The sequence below is a fragment of the Globicephala melas genome, chromosome 14 (assembly GCF_963455315.2).
Source record: "Globicephala melas chromosome 14, mGloMel1.2, whole genome shotgun sequence".
Lineage (NCBI taxonomy): Eukaryota > Metazoa > Chordata > Mammalia > Artiodactyla > Delphinidae > Globicephala > Globicephala melas.
Genome location: NC_083327.1, coordinates 46,134,815 through 46,154,104, shown reverse-complemented (window position 1 = coordinate 46,154,104; position 19,290 = coordinate 46,134,815). Strand labels below are relative to the sequence as shown.

The 19,290-nt window shown below is 38.4% G+C and overlaps 1 protein-coding gene across 2 annotated transcripts in view; it reads left to right on the top strand.

Moving 5' to 3' along the window:
• The first annotated feature begins 1,475 nt into the window (after positions 1 to 1,475).
• The window catches only part of ROS1 (ROS proto-oncogene 1, receptor tyrosine kinase), a 112,293-nt gene continuing 94,478 nt past the window's right edge, over positions 1,476 to 19,290 (top strand). For both annotated transcript variants that reach the window (XM_060283663.1, XM_060283664.1), the window contains exons 1-4: positions 1,476 to 1,598; positions 10,929 to 10,973; positions 13,061 to 13,120; positions 15,150 to 15,176. In XM_060283663.1, the coding sequence (XP_060139646.1) occupies positions 1,476 to 1,598; positions 10,929 to 10,973; positions 13,061 to 13,120; positions 15,150 to 15,176 (255 nt within the window). The remainder of the gene's footprint in view (positions 1,599 to 10,928; positions 10,974 to 13,060; positions 13,121 to 15,149; positions 15,177 to 19,290) is intronic.

Below are 19,290 nucleotides of genomic sequence, written 5' to 3'. Positions count from 1 at the left end.
CCAAACAGTTAGATCAAGTGAGAGTAAAGAATGTATTTAGGTTTTCAAGGAAGTACTTAGTGGTCCACTTTGTTACTGAAGTAAAAGTTACAAATATTATTTGTGCTAATAAGACAAAGGCACTTGTGGCACAGTGAAGAAGATAAATTTTGTTGGAATGAGAAAATCCCTTAGGCAAGATAGTTTATTCTGTGATTTAAAAATGCTTTTGTAGAAAGATGGCCATATCCTTTGACCAAGAAGTTGGATAGTTGCATATTCTTTAATCTACGTTCTTTAAAATGCAGAAAATGAACAAAGAGCAGGCAGACAGTGGGGAATTTTTTCAAGAGAACAGGTTTTAGGGGCCAGTTCTGGAGTCAGTATCGTTCTTGTTTATGTTGTTCACCGATTTGGTTAGCATTTACTAAAAGGTGTTCAGCTCAAAGCAAACCCGCATGCAGACGTTGCTCACAATAACTTCATGCCATTAAGAAAAGCTTAAATTACATTAGTATAATTTATTTAAGAAGACAAGGAAGTTGATTTGGTACTTCAGGTTGTCATAAGAAAGAACACCAACACGAAAATATCTAGCCTTAAAGAGTTAACCCTCAGCAATCTAAAAAGTACCTATCCAGAATGACTCACTTCTGTACATTGCAAATTTCAAATTCTTTGTTTCAGGCGTAAACTTTATCTTGATGCTGGGTTGATTGAAATTTGTACAATATTTCCTTTTCAGGACAGCTACACCGGGACATATCTTAGGTTTCTGTGGTGGCTGGTTTCAGTTCTGTCTCAATAGACCTGATAAGCCTGTGTTTTAGTTAATATGTAGTGAAGTTCTGAGAGCGCGCTAACAAACTTCCTTGTCTTTAGCTAACCCTCAGAGTATTTGTCTATTAATTGCAGCTTTGTTTGCTTTTTCATTTTGAAATATGTATTTGGTTTCGAAGCGTTCTGTTTTCTCTCTCTGCTGCATCATTTGATTTGGGCGCTTTGATTTTTTTGAGAATTCATTATTAGAATAGTATTACTGTTTGCTAAAGCATAGACGGTCAAAACCCAATTTCCTGCGTAGCTGAACAAACCTCAGAGAAGTGAAGTGGTGGAGGATCCACCGAGTCTGATCCCGTCTCAGACTGCACGTTGTCACATGCTTTTGCTGAAATGCAATTTGCGTTCTCTACTTTGTTGACTTTCCACGTGAAGTGCTCTCCTAAGACCTAACCTTTACGCAGTGGGTGACTTTCTTTATGGGAGTAAAAGGAAGCTACGTTATGAAATAGCTGTTGTGGGAAAGATACAAGCTATCTAGGATTCAAAGGTCTAAATACTATTTTAAAAGGCAAAGATATTCCAACACATCAAAACAAACCCAAAAAATCCACCGGCCACTCTTTCAACTGAAGTGATGAAACCCAAAGAATTCAGATAGCTAAAAGGAGAAAATGAGAAGAAAGTTCATCTAAGAATCCGCCATTGGTGAAGTGATGAAGAACATTTACTGGCTTGTTCTGAAACTTGTCAATTTTGTGACTCTTGGCTGCATATGGACTTCTGTGTTACAGTGTACAATTTTAAACAGCTGCCTAAAGTCATGTGTAACTAACCTGGTAAGTCTTCCTGGTCTAATATTTGTCTTTGTAGAAATTAGAACATGTAGAATTCAGCTTGTTACAAATGCTTGAATTATTTTATCTTTATGAGAAGTTTTCTCATGAGAAGTTGGTAGCAAGGCAAGAAAGATTCTTTTTCCAAAATAAGTTAGGAACATTACTCATTACAGAAGGTAGGGCAGAGCTACTTTATTTCTTTAAGTTATCTGTTGATAGATCTTTTTTTTTTGCAGGAGGGGTATGGGTTTTGGGTAAAGGAGGCTTAAATAAAATCAATTTTGCACACCTTAAAAAATATCAGTTAAACTCATTTATTACAAAATCATTTATATTTGTCTTGAAGCATGCAATAGGTTCGGCCACAGGGCAATGCCTTCTAGTTGCAGGCAGCAGTACTATTTATATTGTGGATGGATGACTGTATCGGGAAGTGGATGATGAGGGAAGCAGACGTAGGTGAACATTTAACATTTAATCTTACTATTAGTTATTATATATTTATATATTATTTTATGTATTATATATTTATATATAATAATAATTATTAAAAGACAGAATTGTTGGTAAATTCCTTTCTATCTGTGCATTTGTAATTCTTTTGGTGAGTTTTGCTGGACATTTATGATTTCCTTCTCATTTCTGGGTGTCATTCCTCCTATATATAGTGTTTCATGTCTTTTCAGTTATTTTGACTTAGTTGTGCTTAAAACAGTCACTGAATCAACTTTAAAAACCAAATACATTCTAGCCAGGGAAAGATGCACTCTTCTTATCTAAAGACAAAGGAAATAGCATGATAGCTTACATGTGACAATACTTATAGTCATACTTTTAAAAATAATAAAAGTACTAAATACAATATTCACTATTATGCTAAGGTATTGGAGATAGAAGTCTATGGTAGAATAAAAAAGAAACATATTTGTGTTACACTCTTGGTTTAATTTAAACTATAGTTTAAAACACTACTTAGGCTTACTATGGTTAGTAGCACTTTTTTTTAAAGTTTTGGTATTTTATATAAATCTTTGCTGAAGGCTTCACTGCTACGAACGTAGAATTGTGTGCTTTAGGTTTTTACAGTTGTAATCTAAATTTAAACATGGAAAAATGGGACTATTAAATGTTTTCTTTATTAAAAAATTTTCTCTGATTATAACAGTACATATTTATTGTAAAATATTTATAAGATAGAGAAGAGCTAGAGAAGAATAAAAGAAAAAATCCTATAATTCCACCACTATTAACCTATGATTGTATTTTCTTTCAGTGTTTTCTCTCAGATATGTATATAATTTTTCACACAGTTGTGTACCCAGCTTTTTCACTGAGCATTACATGGTGGGTTTTCCCCTATACCCTGAAGTTTTGATGGAAACAGGATTCTTAATATATTTAGAATACTCCATCGTATGAATGTACCACTGTAATTTGTTTATTAATTTCCCTACTATCAAAACTGATGTTTGTTGTTCCTATTATTCTATTTGTTTTATTTTTTAGCTAAGCTTAGTTCTGTCTTATTTTGTGTGTGGGCTCCTTGATTTCAGGGCTTGGCAGGAGGAGTAGACAGTCTGTCCTTTGCCGAGTTGCCTTCCGCTCACCACCTACAGAGAAAGGCACAGCTGATGTGGCAGAAGACCCAGTCTGCCAATCTGACAGTAATCATGTCCTCCATCTGGGCCTCCCACATGGGGCTGGGGGGACAAAAGCTCGGTGCAAGAACAGTGAACGGAGCCATGGGTCAGAGGAAAGATATGGAAAAGTGCTCGAGTTTATTTCACTGTTTGAATTTTTTTTCTGTGCTATCCTTTTTAGCCTGGATTTTTGCTATGAAGGTCATCTTCGATTTCACTGGGTGGTCCTTTTTTTTTTTTTTTTAAATTAAATTTTTTTTGCTTTATCATGCTGGGTATACAACATACTTCCTATAACTGCTAATTCATGTATTTCAACATTTCTGGAAAATTATTAGTCATCATTTCTCAAAAGGTTGTCTCTACTATATCCTTTTCTTGCCTTCTGAGACTCTAGTTGGATGTATAGTATATTATTCTCACTGGGTGGTTCTTGATACTGAGGCATCTTTGTCTTTTAAAAAGAAACAAAAGAGTCTTGTACAAAGGAATGTTAGAACTGCTGTCCCAAAATGCACAAATCAGTGTTCTATGCTTGAGCATGGGTTTTACATTAACGGAGGAATCTGTATGTATTAGTTGAGTGTATTAACTGACCTGATATTTTAAAATTACATATGCCATGTGCTGCAGAGAACAAAAAATAATGTTCTTCAGAACACTAGTATTGTGAGATCCTTTATAAAAAAGAAAAGAGATTCATGGTCAAATAATTTATGGAAATGCTTTTTGCCATACTCTCTTTTTGTAGATCCACAGGACACAACCGCATATTAATGGCTTTGTTTAATCAGAATTTTCTGATCTTCTTTGGCAACGAAACTCTTTTTTTGAGTAACAAATCCGAACAGCTGAGGAACTAGTGTTCAGAAGTGCTCTTTTACAAGTATCAGCTCAATTCAAAAACAGACTATTAGAAACTATAGGATTCAGAAGGTTGTCCTGTTTAAAAAAATGTACTAACATCAATACCTTTCTTGTATATCAATATGTAACCGTATAACAAGATAATGGAACAAAACCATAATCCAAAAATTCCATAAAATATCCAGAAATTAGCACAATTTGTACTGGTGTAGGAATAGACAAGCCAGTAAAAGAGAATACACTCCAGAAACAATACCATGTACATAAGGGAGTGTGGAATATGATAAAGATGATCCTTCAAACCAAAGTGGGGCCATCCATTTAGAATGAAAAATAACTCCTTCCTTCAGCAGGCGAAAGAATAAGTAAACTGCGGCAATCCAGGAAATGGAATATTATTCTAAGCTAAAAAGAAACGAGCTATAAAGCCATGAAAGACATGGGGGAAACTTAAATGCACATTACTAAGTGAAAGAAGCCAATCTGAAAAGGCTGCATACTGTATGATTCCAACTGTATGACATTCCGGAAAAGGCAAAACTATGGAGATACTGGAAAGATCAGGGGTTGAGAGGGATGGCGTTGGGCTAGGGGGAGATGAACAGGTAGCACACAGAGGACTGTTAGACCAGTGAAAATACTCTGTATGGTATTGATATCATAATGAGGGATATATCTCATTATACTTTTGTCCAAACACCAAGAGTGAAGGTAAGGTGAAATGTGGACTTCGGGTGATTATGGTTATGCAAATGTAGGTTCGCCCTTACTAAAAAATGTACTATTCTGGTGAGTGGTGTTGATAATGGGGGAAGCTATGCATGTGTGGGGAAAGAGAGTTTATGAGAAATCTCTGTACCTGAATAATCTCAATTCTGCTGTACACCTAAAGCTGCTTTAAAAAAAAAGTAAAAAGTTCAGTACTTCTTTCTTTAAAAATGAAGTTTAAAAGAAGGATTAAAAAAAAATCCAACTCCTACATCACTACAGATTCAAATAAATTCCAGGAGGCATTTAAAAAAAGATATGATTTAAATACAAACAGACAAATAGCAAAACCAAAACAAAACAAGACCTCATCCTATAAAAATATTAGAATAAATGAGGGATGAATATTTCTACAATCTTGGAGTGGGAATGCCTTAAGAAGCCAGCTTCAAAAATCCAGGATCACTAAAAGAAATAATTAATAAATTCAACTGCTTCGAAACTAACTATATGACAATAAACGGAAGACAATAAAAATAAAGCCAAAGAATGGAAAAAAGCTTTACGTATGATAAACACAATTTTACCAACTCATATATATATATATAGGAGTATTTAAATTAAGTTTAGAACATGAAGACTTACTTTAGAAAAGAAGAACTATGAATGGTGAAAAAACATGTGAAAAATGTTCAACCTCACAGCAACCATAGAGTTGCAGAGAAAAAATGAATTATCAATTTTCTTCTATCAGATTGGCAGAGATAAAACATTTTACAGTTGGCCAAGTTTGTATAAGACGGGACTTTCACGGGCTATTGGTTACGATGTAAGTTGACAGATTTCTAGAAAACAGTGGGTTAATAAATGTCAAAATTAAAAGAGAAAATATGCTTTTAACACTGAACATCAAGAAATTTATCTGAAGAGATTATTGCATAACTAACGATATGTCTGCAAAAGGCTGTTTATAGCAAATTTGCACATATTAATATTAGATTTCTAAGCACCTGGCACTGTACTATAATAATGAATATATGATTTAATTGAATCCTCACAGAACTTTATTAATATTATCCTACTTATGTTTCAGATGAGAATACTAAGTTTAAACAGCATAGGTAACTTTCAAAATATCACATCAGGAGCAAATATCATATGTGGGATTAAAATACAGATCATTCTGCTCTGTTTTATTATTAGGGTAGGAAGTAAAGAATGAAATTAGTTCCGGCTGAGGCGGGCAAGATAGAAAAGCTTGTGCCAAGAAGTAGGTGTTGGGTTGAGTTTTTAAGATCCGGGACTGGGATTGTGTCTTTCAAGCAGGTAATTGGAGCAGGTGGAACTCAGTTAAACGACGAGGATCCTAAGTCCAACGTGAGGAATTTGGTGCAGACTACAGGCAGCATCCATGCTTTGGTTGAGAGCACAGGCTCTGGAGGCTCCGTGCCGTATTCAAATCCTAACTCTTGGACAATTTACAAAACTTCCCTGGGTATCAGCTGCACAATGGAATTAGCAATAGTACCTGTTGAATAGGGTTGTTGGGACGTTAAATAAGACAGTGTAAAACACCAAGAAGAGTGGCTGGGACGTGGGAATCACTCACTAATGTTAGCTGTGATAATAAGGAGGAAGGGGATGGAAAGGGAGTGGAGATCAGGAAAGAGGGTTGACAAATCTGCTTCATCAGAACCCCCTAGACCCAGCTCAGGAAGCTACCTTGCCCAAGCCCATTTATGGGCACGCCATTCAGCCTGTTAAATTTAATTTTGAGAGCTGCCAACAGAAGGACTTAATACTGTTACAGTGTGACTTTATGGTCATCAAGAAACATCTGTTGCTTTATTGTTTAAAAACTACCCAGCATCCACCCTTTTGCTTTTATGAGCTAACCCTGATTTTTTTGAAGGGGTAGAAAAAATTCAATTGCAAATTCACCATCTTACACTTGGTTGTGTATGGTTGTGTTTCAGTCACACAAAGGGGAATCAAAGGCTTCATTTTGAATAAAATTATGAAAACAAAGAACTGTGAAGTATGTGGTTGCACAATTAATCTAAAAGATACAGTTCTTACTCTCTATGTATTTATTATCTAAAAACAAAAAAAAGTATTAAGCCTTCTCCTTTCCCTACAAATACAAGTGGTAGGGAATGGAGATTGGAGGAATCTTTATTTACACATCAAATGAGAGGAAAAAAGGTCAACATTTGTCCTTTGGTTCCTGTGTCTGATTACTTCTCAAGTAAACCCCCATGACGCTAGGTCACCTGATGATGTTTCCAAGAGACACGACTTCTGGATCATTCCTGAGTAGTAGGCCATGTTGAATTCATGGATTTATTCCTTCAGCTTATAGTTATTGAACACTCATTATCCCTCTGGCACCGTTCTAGATGCTGGAGAGAGTGGAGAGCAAAATGGATGGTGCTTACGTGGAAGGGGGAGACAGGGCTCCACGAACTCAGTAGTGGCCGCCTTTTCTCTTCCCTCTGATAAGCACAGACTGTTTGGAAGGCCACAACAGATGCTTAAGCCACCTCCCAAGCCCCCATAGATTTTTGATTGTCTCTTGGAACGTATCTTGCTTGTAGTGCTGGGTCAGCCCAGGACAGATGGCGTGCTTCTTGCTGAATTAATCACCTCTCCAATTCAATGGTTCGAATTCAGCAACTTTTAAGGGGAGGTTCTGGTCAGTACCAACTAGAGTTACTAAAAATATTCACTTACTTTTCCTCTGCCTATAATTCTAAGTAAATGAGTGAGGCAGGTTGACAATTAGATCATATCCATGTAAGGCTATTCGGGTGCATATCTGACTATCATAGACTCAGCTTTGCCATCCTTTCTAAGTCCTTCCGCTCATGAAGGTCTCCACTCAAAAATGACCAGGGAGAGGATGGACAATTTATAGACTTTTCCCACCTTAGTTTCCATGTATTTTCCTCCAGCACAAAAAAGTTCTTAAAATTTCTGAAAATAAATTGAGAAATAAACAGAGTAATCTGTTGTTTTACTCTATGCAAAGTTCTGAATTTGTATTTTTCCTCTGTTCTTAATAAGGCTGCTTTTAAAAAAGGAAGATGCCATGTGCCATGAGGCAGGGCTAGAAGGCCTGATCCCCATTTTGACACATGGCAGCTGCTTGCACACGTGTGTACATACACACTGCCTCTGTGTAAAGCCTAGAATATGTCTTCAAATTGAGCTTTTAAAAATTAACATCAATCTCATATCTATCTATGAGAGAAATGAGACTTTAGTTTTGGTTTGTTTTAAGAAAAAAAAAAAACACCCTGACTTCAATGAACTATTGGCAAAAAAAGATGATGCCATGACTGTGTGAATGAAGAGGATGGTCTTCAACTGAAATGCTGTTAAACATGCACCACGCTTGACCTTTTGGGCATTTGTGAACAATCTAGAAACTTCTGGGTTGTGACTGTACATTTAACTTGGTGATTCATGAGAAAGCCAGAGGGGAATCTAGTAACTCTTGATGACAATGGGTGGTTTTCTGTTTCATTTTACAGTAGCAGGCTCTAGTAGTCACCTACAAGTCGTTTCATTTGTGAGATCCAAGAGTAGAGCAGGAAGATGGATACGGATACTCAAATGCTTAATACTAAACAAATACTTATCGTCCTTATGTTTATGGGAAGCTCAAAAGGATGGAAAGAAAATCTTTAAAATTTTTTGGGACGATTAGCATCCAGGTTATAGGGGTATGAGTAGAGAACTCTTTTAAAGAGCAGCACGGTTTTAGACTCTATGCTTTAAGTTTTCATGGCAGACTGATTGAAAAGGTAGCACTGCTCTTTATTTAACTATGGATATTTGACATTTTAAAGGACCTGGTGACAGAAGATTTTTTTTTTGTAAAAATTGCCACATTATATGTGAACACTTTGCTAAGTGGATTATCGTGAAATTTGCCGAATCTCTGAAAAAGCAACAGTTCAAAATGAGGTTTTGAGAATAATTCCGACCAGGATGTCTTTTGTTGGTGTGGCTGCTTTGATTAAAACCTTCTGTGAGGCAATGGCCCTTGCGTGATAGGCCCAGATGCAAACTAAGGTGACAACAGTATGTTGACCTACTAAACAAAAAGCACAACAGCTCTGTAACCATGAACAGATACGGTTACTTCCCTGCTTAATGAAAATTGCACACCCAACCCCCTAACACCCCGCCCCCGCCCCAAAGGAAAAAACAACCTGTTTCAGCAGTGGCTTCTTTTAGGCATATGTAAATCCCTTCATGGAAAGTTACGAAACCCGCGTTAATCCCACCTGTGAATGATTGTAGTATTTAACCCAGAGGTTAGTTCCTATAACGCTCATTTCACGAAAAGCCCCCCACCCCCATTTTTAGTGGTTAGTTTGTATAAAGCAAGCTCCAGACTGTAAGCCTGAAAAACCACAGTTTTCCCAAACAGGAAGGATTCCCAGCGAAACAGTGTGAAGGCGACAGGGTTAACAGTCTTAAGGTCATTATTCAGACAAACTGAAAGTCTCTAAGTATGATGGTATAGGCCACCATAACCTTGGAGTCCTTTGAATGAGTTTTTGCACATGACACATATAATTGTATACGTGATTAGCATAGTCATCAATCTGTTTCGGGTATGCATATCCTATATTTATGTTTTAAAGCTCCCAGTACCACCTTTGCCCCTCATGAGACAATTTAAGTGAGTTGCTGGTATCAGGACATTGTGGCATTCTCCGGGTCACATGGTTGGCAACTTAGTCAAGAAAATTTGAACACAATGTTTTTCTCATTACCCTTATTTTTTTTAAAACCGTAGTTTTATACAAAACGATTTCATCTGTCTTCTGGTGGTACAGTATTTACAACAGAATGGTTATATGTTAAATGATTGACTTTTCAACCAACTCAAACACCTGGTTAGCATAAATCTTTTAATAGTAATGCCATTCCATTAACTCCTTTGTTACCAGAACTTCTGAAAATCCCTTTGCTAAAGAGTTGGAGAGTGCCTGGCTATATAAACCCCAAATACTGCATAGCCATGAGAATCAAGACATCCTGTTCATATTAGTACATGAGACTTTATAAGGAACAAAATCAAGTTGTTTCTGGGCTTCAGGTTATTAATCTCATGATCAAATAGTCTGTTTAGCTAATGACTTCATTTTCCCATTTCTGAATTTCATATCCAAGCTCACTAATGATTTCTATATTGGAAGCAATTTCTTGGATGGAGGAAAACAGTTTTTCCCATTATCCAAAAAAATCCAAAATAATAAATACGGAAACACAAGAAAGAGATACACCTTGAAAAATCTTGCCTAGGGAAATACCCACATTTTTACCTTGTGTGTAATGAATGCAAATGTATACAGAGTTAGGTTGGAATATGAATATTTTTTGTATAATCTGTTATATAATGTTAATTAAATGCAGTCAATGGTTGTTTCAGTCTCTTAAAATAAGAAAGAAAAATGCAAACATAATTCATCTCTAATCCAGCAGTCCTTGATAAATTGACTAATTCACAGGCTTATTTAATACTATGTAGAACCTCTCCATTGTTCTTAACTACTCCTTTTGGCTACACCCCCACTCCCACCTTTATCATTTTTGCAGAGTCCTTAAGCATTACATCTTAGACAGGCATACTTCGTTTTACTGTACTCTGCATATATTGCAGTTTTTTGCAAATTGAAGATTTGTGGCAACCCTGTGTTGTCTGATGATGGTTAGCATTTTTTAGGAATAAAGTATTTTAAATTAAGGTATGCACATTATTTTTTTTAAACACAGTGCCATTGCACACTTAATAGACTACTGTAGTGCAAACATAACTTTTATATGCACTGGGAAACCAAAAAACTTGTGTGATTCCATTTGTTTCGGTGGTCTGGAACTGAACTTGCGGTATCTCCAAGGTATGCCTGTTAATTTGCACTGGCATTTGTCTGGTTTCATGACTGATTTAACAACTTTAAAACAGTTGGCTCCTTACTTTACAGTTAGAAAACACTGAGGAGGCAACACTACTCCAGGAAGCTTTAAAAAAAAGGTGTCGTAGTTATACTGAACACAAGATTGATAGGGGTGTTCATTCCTTCCTTCTTCATTTCAGGGCAGACAGCTTGATGTCAGCACACCATACAATCTGAGTGCACCGGTGAGTAATCGCTCCCACCTCCTGGGACTTTATACTGTTTGCATTGATAAAAAAGGGACAATGGTCAGGTTTGATTACCATAGAATAATTCCTAAGTAAAAGCTCGTTTATTTGTGCCTGATGAAGGAAGCTGGATGGAAAACAGCGAGAAGTCTGAATCACAGAGAAGTCAAACATGAGTTCAGGAACAGTGTGTTGAAGTGGAAAGAGCACAGGACTAAGCCATGACCATGATTTTGATTCTACATTGCTATGTGGCTTTGGGCAAATTCCTTAAAATTTCTGAGATGTGGTTAATACTAAAGTATGTGTATTCTGAGAGGGTTGGATTAGATAGTCTCCACTCGTTCTTCTAATAATTACATTTATGGTTTTATCACTATTCTGCACCTGTATCCATTTACTCAACAAGCGTTTAGGGACTCCAAGTGTAAGACTAAACCAGACACTGTGCTGGGTAGTAGAGACTTAAGAATGAGTAAAACAGGGTCTTTGTTTTAAAGGACTCTCAACCTTGTAGGAGAGACAGACATGGATAAAAACACGGCCAGACAGCCATGCGAGAGTTAGATCAGCAGTGTGTGGGAGGAGCAAAGAGAATACACAAGAGGAAAAGCACTTGCTTGCCTGCATGGCTAAAACTAGAAAGATGGACTAGAGGGGAGAGGTACACCGGTCAGAGGGAGCCCTTTGTGCCAAGACACAATGGTTTCAGAGAGCTTGACTGGTGCAGGAGAAGAGGAGGATTTCAGCTTGCTCGGAGGACAGGGCGTGTGTGCAGAGATGGCAGGTAGAAGAGGTTGGCAAGCTAGGCAGGCCCACGTGGTGGAGAGCTGTGGGTACCATGTTGATAATTTGGTTTCAGTGACACACAAGGTTTTAGGTAAGAGAAGGATATGATTAGGTTTTGTTTTAAAAAGATCACTCCAAGTGTGGAAACAAGAGAGGTCCCTCATGAGGCTGTTGGCAAGCGGCGGCAGGCACAGAAAAGCAAGGGCAGTGAGTGAGTGATGAACCCAGATAGAGTCCAGGTAACGAAGGAGTGAGTCAGTAGGACTTGATGATGGATTGTCCATGGGGCAAGGGGATGGCAGAAAGAGAAGCCACTCTGGTTCCTGGCTCGGGCAGCTCAGAAGATTGAAGCATATTAATGGGAAACACGGGAGAGAGAGCAAATTAGAGGGTAGAAAGTGAGGAATCTGATGTTTCATTTGCTGAATTTGAGGTATTGTAGGGACTTAAATGGAGATATCTAATGAGCAATTGGAAATCTGTGTCTGGAGCTCTGGAAGGAGTCTCAGCTGAGGTTCACATGTGGGGGTTATTGACACCTCAGAAGGTTGAAGCTGAGGTGGGGGATGAGTTCACTTGGAGAACTTGAAGAGTGAGAAGAGAAAAAGTTGAGCATAGGACACAAACACAGAAGCAGTAAGGAGAGGAAAAAAGAGATGGCAAAGTAGAAGGAACTGAGAAAAAGGTGGGATCTAGGTGTCATCACGGCCTGTGGACAGAAAGGTCAACACAGTCACAGGCACAGACAAACCAGGTAAGGGAGGGAGGAACTGGCTGAATCTGTTCAGTAGGAGGCCAGGGCAGCTCTGCAAGCAGGTTTTCAGAGCAGCTAAGGGGTGGAAGCCAGCTAGTGGGCAGCTGACTTCCCAAACTGTCCACCTACTTAGGTTGTGATGGGCCGCCTTCTGTTTGAGTCCCCAGCTTTGCTTTTTGCTTGTTGTGTGAGGACACCCCATTGACCTCTATAATATGCTTGATGCCATGCTGTCCTGGACTTAACCTGCTGCCAAGCACCCAATGGACAGTGCGTTCACTGAAGGTCTGGTGCTCTCTGGGATCCAGGCCTGCCCGCCTCAGGCTGGACTCCACTCAGCAGCCCTGAGCCACACCAAGCCCTGTCTGCCTGTAAATATGACAGCTCTGCTTAGAATTCCAAAGGTCCTGATCCTTGTGAGGCCACAGATTCCTTGGTAGATTTCTATTTCAGAAAAACTTCATGTCACTATTTGCACTTTCAGGTGACAAGAAAAAATCATCCTTCTTCAGTCATCATTGTCTCGTATTGTCTCTTGTAGTGCATCCAAGGATGTCATTTTTGGACCTCTGCAGATCAGGAAAACTGTACTTTAAAGTGTGTAAGTATTAATTATGTTTCTGTTTCGATACTACTGTTTCCCTTAAGAGAAACGTTCTCCAAGAGGATTCCCATTTCAGCTTCCAATGGCTTTTGATTAGTTTGCTTGACTCTAAAGCAAAAGTATGAGTAATACATAGTAATAGAAAAAATGAGATCAACATTATTAATGCAACTGGAGATGGAGGGAAGTTAATGCAAACCATGGAACCCGGAGATGACCAGTTGCTCCAAATTATAAAGGCCTTTCAGTAGAATGTTAGGTATTTGTTCAATTTCCTAGCCCTGCACTTCTCAAATTTTAATATGCAAATATCAGGGATCTTGCTAAAATGTAGACTCTGATTCAGTAGGTTTTGGGCAGGACCTGAAATTTTGCACTTGTAACAAGCTCCCAGGTGATGCAATGCTTGTTGTTTCCAGACCACACTTTGGATAACAGGGTCCTAGGTCATGTTCAGTTTCTCTTCAGGGAACATGGTAGCAATCTCATTCAGAGGGCACAAACACCTGGGTTTACTCCACTTTGTATATGAAATACATCCCCAGTACTTTATTTTTCATTTATCCTGGCTTTGCCAATTAGTGTGTGACTTTGTTAAGGTACTTCACCCTTGGTACTTTGCTTTCCTTATGGATAAATGAGGATAATAATCGAATCTCCCTGCTAGGGATAGTGCCTGTTACACTATAATTACTCCAATCTCATGGCTAAGAATTCTGTAATTTAAAAATGGGTCGTGGACTTGCCTGGTGGTGCAGTGGTTAAGCATCTGCCTGCCAATGCAGGGGACATGGGTTCGAGCCCTGGTCTGGGAAGATTCCACATACCGTGAAGCTACTAAGCCCGTGTGCCAAAACTACTGAGCCCGCATGCCACAACTACTGAAGCCTGTGTGCCTAGAACCTGTGCTGCGCAATAAGAGAAGCCACTGCAATGAGAAGCCCGCACACCACAACAAAGAGCAGCCCTCGCTCGCTGCAACTAGAGAAAAGCCCACACGCAGCAATGAAGACCCAATGCAGCCAAAAATAAATAAATAAATTTATAAAAAAAAAGAAAAAATGGGTCGCTTTGTTCAGGTTGTTCAAGTCAGAGATTAAATCAGTTAGGATCATGATAACTTTAGGTAATATCATTTTCTATTAATGACTCAAATTATAGCATTGAGATTTAAATCCGTCATTAACATCTCCTTATGTACAGTCCTTATAGCTTGTCTTATATAGTGTGTCTTCACAGATCTCCGCTATGGGAGCCACTTAATGCCTACTCTCATGCTTGTGACTGTGTGCTTCACAGAATGGAATTTACCAAAAGATGGAGCAGATGCTGTCTGCACTTGGGAACTATTACACACTCTAAAAACACTTTTCCTTCTCCTTGGTAGCACTTTGTCCAAATGTCAATTTAAATCATTATTTGTCTAGTTATGTGTTTAGTATCTTTTGCCGACATGTAAGCCCATCAAGGCAGGATTCTCTCTGTCTTGTTCACACTGTGTCCCTTGCACTGAACACAGTGAGGGGCTCGTAGCAGGTGCTCAGATCGCACTTGCTGAGTGAGTGAATGGGAAGTACCATTTGTTGCCAGTAACAGTCCAGGAAGCAGAGTGGACGCTGGAGCAGCCTGTCTGGGCAGAGGAACCCGCCGGCCTTTCCTAGCCAGAGCTGTTGGTGGTTTTCATTTCAGGTTCTGTCTCCCCGCGCACCTGCCAACACCCCTTCATTCTCTAACCTGGTCCATGGCAGATTACCTCTTAACTGACTGGGATTTTTTAGTAGACTTCATGCAACCCTGTTTCTCCAATGATGCAAACAGCATAATTTTTATAGCTGTTTGTACAGCAGCCTTCCTGGATGGAAGGCCCATCTATGGGCTCCCTTGCTTCTGATATATTTGTATTGATTATTTTGTCAGTGGTGGAGCAAGAAATTAATTTGGAAGACATGCCTAGCTAAGTGTCATTAAAATTATTTACAACTTTAGAGATTTTCAATAATTTTAATTTCCTTTTCTTTCTATGCAGAATGATACCTATGCTGCTGTTTGTGAGGTGAGTGTCAGTCGCTTACAGAAAACATGTCATTAAACCCCATGTCTTTCTCGCTTGTCCTTAAAAAGCTGTTAAAATAAGAATGAAGAAAAGTGAGTCATTCTTAATGCACAGAAATGTTCTTCCTGGGAGTGCTCTACTCTGGCTATAAAAATGACTGTATAATTCCATTTTGACATAAGTATTTGCTGTGCTTTATGTATCTATGTGCATACATAAAATGCATATATGAGTGTATATAGATGTGTGTATGCACACACACACATTCACATATATACATGTATATTACTCTAATCTGGTTTGAAAGGTTCTGATTCCTGAAGCCTGGGTGAGAGAGGGTGGCAGGAAGAGAGGAGAAGGCACTTGGAGGACTACCCTCATCTCTGCTGATTTCATTTCTTCCCCATAAAGCCTATGCGCTATCATTAATACAGTGCATTAGAAGAGATCCCTTTACACAGGGAGATCAGCTCAGTGCTTTGTGACAAAGGGATAGGGAGGGTGGGAGGGAGACGCAAGAAGGAAGAGATATGGAAACATATGTATATGTATAGCTGATTCACTTTGTTATAAAGCAGAAACTAACACACCATTGTAAAGCAATTACACTCCAATAAAGATGTTAAAAAAAAAAGGAGAGATCCTTTAGTTGCAATTTTCTTCCTTATTCAGTGAACTCTTTCAACAACAATTTGAAACACAGCTTTTTAAATTTTTAATTTTAACTAATTAATTTACTTCTTGCTATGACAATAAGGGACCTTGTGCAGACTCTGGTGCCCAGGTATCTTCTTATCAACGCCTCCCCGCCATCCCTGCCCCCAGTCTCCCTCACCCTAGGAGCTCCCTCTCCTGCTCTTGACTTTCTTCTTCCTTCAGAAAGACCTTGGGATTTTGATCTTTTCCTACTCAATCTCCTTCAACTAAACTTCCCTGTCCTGGATTCCATACCCTTCAGAATTCATTTTAGTTTATTTGACAATAAGTATTTATGATGAAACGGCATTATTTCTCACTTTAACATCTATGCTGTATTCTATTTAAAATGTCCTTGAAGCCAGAGAACAGAACTATCCTATCTTGCCTGAGGAAGAAACAGAGATTGTCATTCATTAGTAAAATAGAAAAATTTCCTTTGAGTGGAAAATAAAGTAAAAACAAAAAAGTAAATTGGAATATTTTCTCAATAGTCTGCGGCAACCCTGTACCTGAGTGATTTTTCCTTGGGAGTGGATGGTGATTGAGTTGGGTAAGAAGAGATAAAACAGAGAAGAAAATTTGCCCTGTATGTAAATAGATAATGAACGTTCTTTCCTGATTGGGATTAAAAAAAAAAAAGACTGCCTGAGAACTCTCTTATGTGACCAAAATAAAAGCAGCCAAAAAAACAGTCCCTGGAGGATTGTGTTTAGAAGCCAGAGAGAGTTAAAGTGTCTCAAGCGTTGAAGCTGGGTTTCCAGTGTGGTAGTTCCCTGTTCATCAGTATGCTGCCCAGTTGTCTGTGCTTATGTAATGTACATCTTTTCTCTCTATTGTAATATATAATTATTCTATTCTTTTCTATTATATTTTGCTATTTTATATGTTAAATAATGTAGAACTGAACAGTAATACATGCTCAATAGAGGTGGAGGTAGAGATAAACATAGAGATATTTAACTAATTAATTAATTAATTTGGTTGCACCGGGTCTTAGTTGCAACATGTGGGATCTAGTTCTCTGACCAGGGATCGAACGCGGTCCTCCTGCATTGGGAGCACATAGTCTTAGCCACTGGACCACCAGGGAAGTCCCGAGAGAGATATTTTAAACTCAGCTGCTCACACCTTTAGGAAATCAAACTCCTCAACCATCAAAGCTTCAACCTAGGAAGCTTGGAATCTGCCCACATGTTCCTTGGAGGGAATAGTTTTACAACTGGTAGCTTAGCAAAATATAACTTGGAAAATGATGTTAGCAAGTAAGGTGGCTTATCCCTGAAGAACACAGATTAGATTATCCTAATCTAAAAGGTTCTAAAAACCTTTTTGTGGCTTCTCATTGCCATTTGAGAAAAAATACAGATTGCCAGTGTTTGCTGACGCCCCTGCCTCATCTTGCCCCCTCTTCCTTGTGCTCTGTACTGGCCACACTGGCCTTTCCCTCTTCTCTGAGTATATGTGGCACATGCCTGCCTCAGGGTGTTTGCCCTTGCCGAGACTTTTGCAAGGCCAGCTCCTTCTAATCACTCAGGTCTTGCCTTGGGGGTCACCTCTGCATGGTTCTTCCTGAGTCCCCTCACTAAAGTTAGTCCCCTTCCTGTCTGGTCATGCCGTCTGCCTTTGACTTGTTTTATTTTCCTCATAGCACTTTTCATATCTGAGCATATTTTATCTTTTAAGTTTGTTACTCCATTATTGTCTATTCCCTTCTAAGAGAATGTAAATTCCATGAAGTCAGGGAGCTTGCCTGTCTTATTCATTGCCATACCCTTAAAACCTAAAACAGTGCTTGGCATATAAAAGGTATCAATAAATATTTTTTGATGAGTGAATGAATGATTTTTTAGGAGATGAAGCCACAATTGGTGTAGAGACTCTGCAGTAGAGGCATCCCAGGAGGATGGTGGGGCATGTCCTCCTTGTGCTACAGGAATAAGAAAAGGCACCGACAGCAGGTGTGCCAGTCTGGGAAACACAAGCATGGAGCCAGAGGGATGATGATAAAAATGGTCTTACTGCTGTGAGAACAGAGACAGCAAACTGATGCAGCCCCTGGGAAGTATGAACTTGGCTTCTGCAGTGGGAATGGCAGCTCAGTAGCCTGGAATATGCTGTATAAACGCCCCATCCAGGGGCTGTGAGCTCAGATTCTGTGAATTTCTTAAATCTGAATTCCTTTAGATTCTCTCCAGGCAACTTGAGCTTGAGAAACAGTGGATAACTTCATTTGAAGTCTAATGTTAGATTAGAGAGAGAGAGAGGAAGGCACAAAGAGAGAGAGAGAGAAAGAGAGAGAGAGAAGGAAATCCTAATCAACAGCTTTTGCCTCCACTTGAGAAAACATTTAAACTCCTTGGAGTACAAACTTATAGTTATAAGATTAACAGGTTCTGGGGATCTAATGTACAGCACGGTGATTACAGCTAATAACACTGTGTTATGTACTTGAATGCTGCTAAAGAGCTGATCTTATCACAAAAAAGAAATGGTAATTATATGATGGGATGAAGGTGTTAGCTAATGCTTTGGTGGTAATCATTTATCTCAAAAAAGCTGGAAAAAAATACAAGCTTCACCAAAGTAAACAAAATGAAACATTTAAACTCTTAGGTCAGGACTAGCTACATTTCCAAATAAACATTATTCCATCTCCTTTCTTCTTCCTCAGTTTTCTTTCTTGAAAAGAAAATCCTATGGTAATGATAATTTTGCTCCCAATTGGTATATTTATTCTCTGCAGTTAATGAATGTGTTGAATGTATTTTACTGAAACCTGCAAAGAAGATGTGAAAAGTATACTAAACCCTTAAGTTAAATAACCCTGAGCCCAAACTGAAGTATTTAAATTAATCCTTAACTAAGCAAAACTAGGCTTATCAGGCTCCACTTCCTCTGAGTGCACAGATCAAACGTGGGACAGCTAAGTATTTGCAACTTACAGCCCTCCTCTACCTGGATGTTCAGAGTAAATGCATTGTGTCATGGTTTCCACTATTATCATGAGAAACAACAGCATGTTGTCCTAGGTATTGTAAACTGAGTGAGAGCAGGAAGATTGATCATGATTGTGTTGTAGTTTTACGATGTGTGCCTTTTCTCCAAGTTCCCCCCCCATTAACTATTGTTAATGCACCTGCTAAAAGTTGCAGGAAATTTATCTCTCAGTCACCAAAATGTTTTCTATGTTTTCTGTTAATGAGATAAACATGTTAATCATCATTAGGTTTTTGTAGACCTTAAAATTTAACGTTGGCATTAAGACAACCATTGAAATGTTTAGTTACTATAAAGTTTATAGTCCATTTTTAATCTTTCAAGGAAGACATGGATATATAAAATAAATAGGCATAACTTTAGGCTAGAGCTTTAGGTTATTAACTCACTAAACCTTTGACTAAGATGGCAAACATAT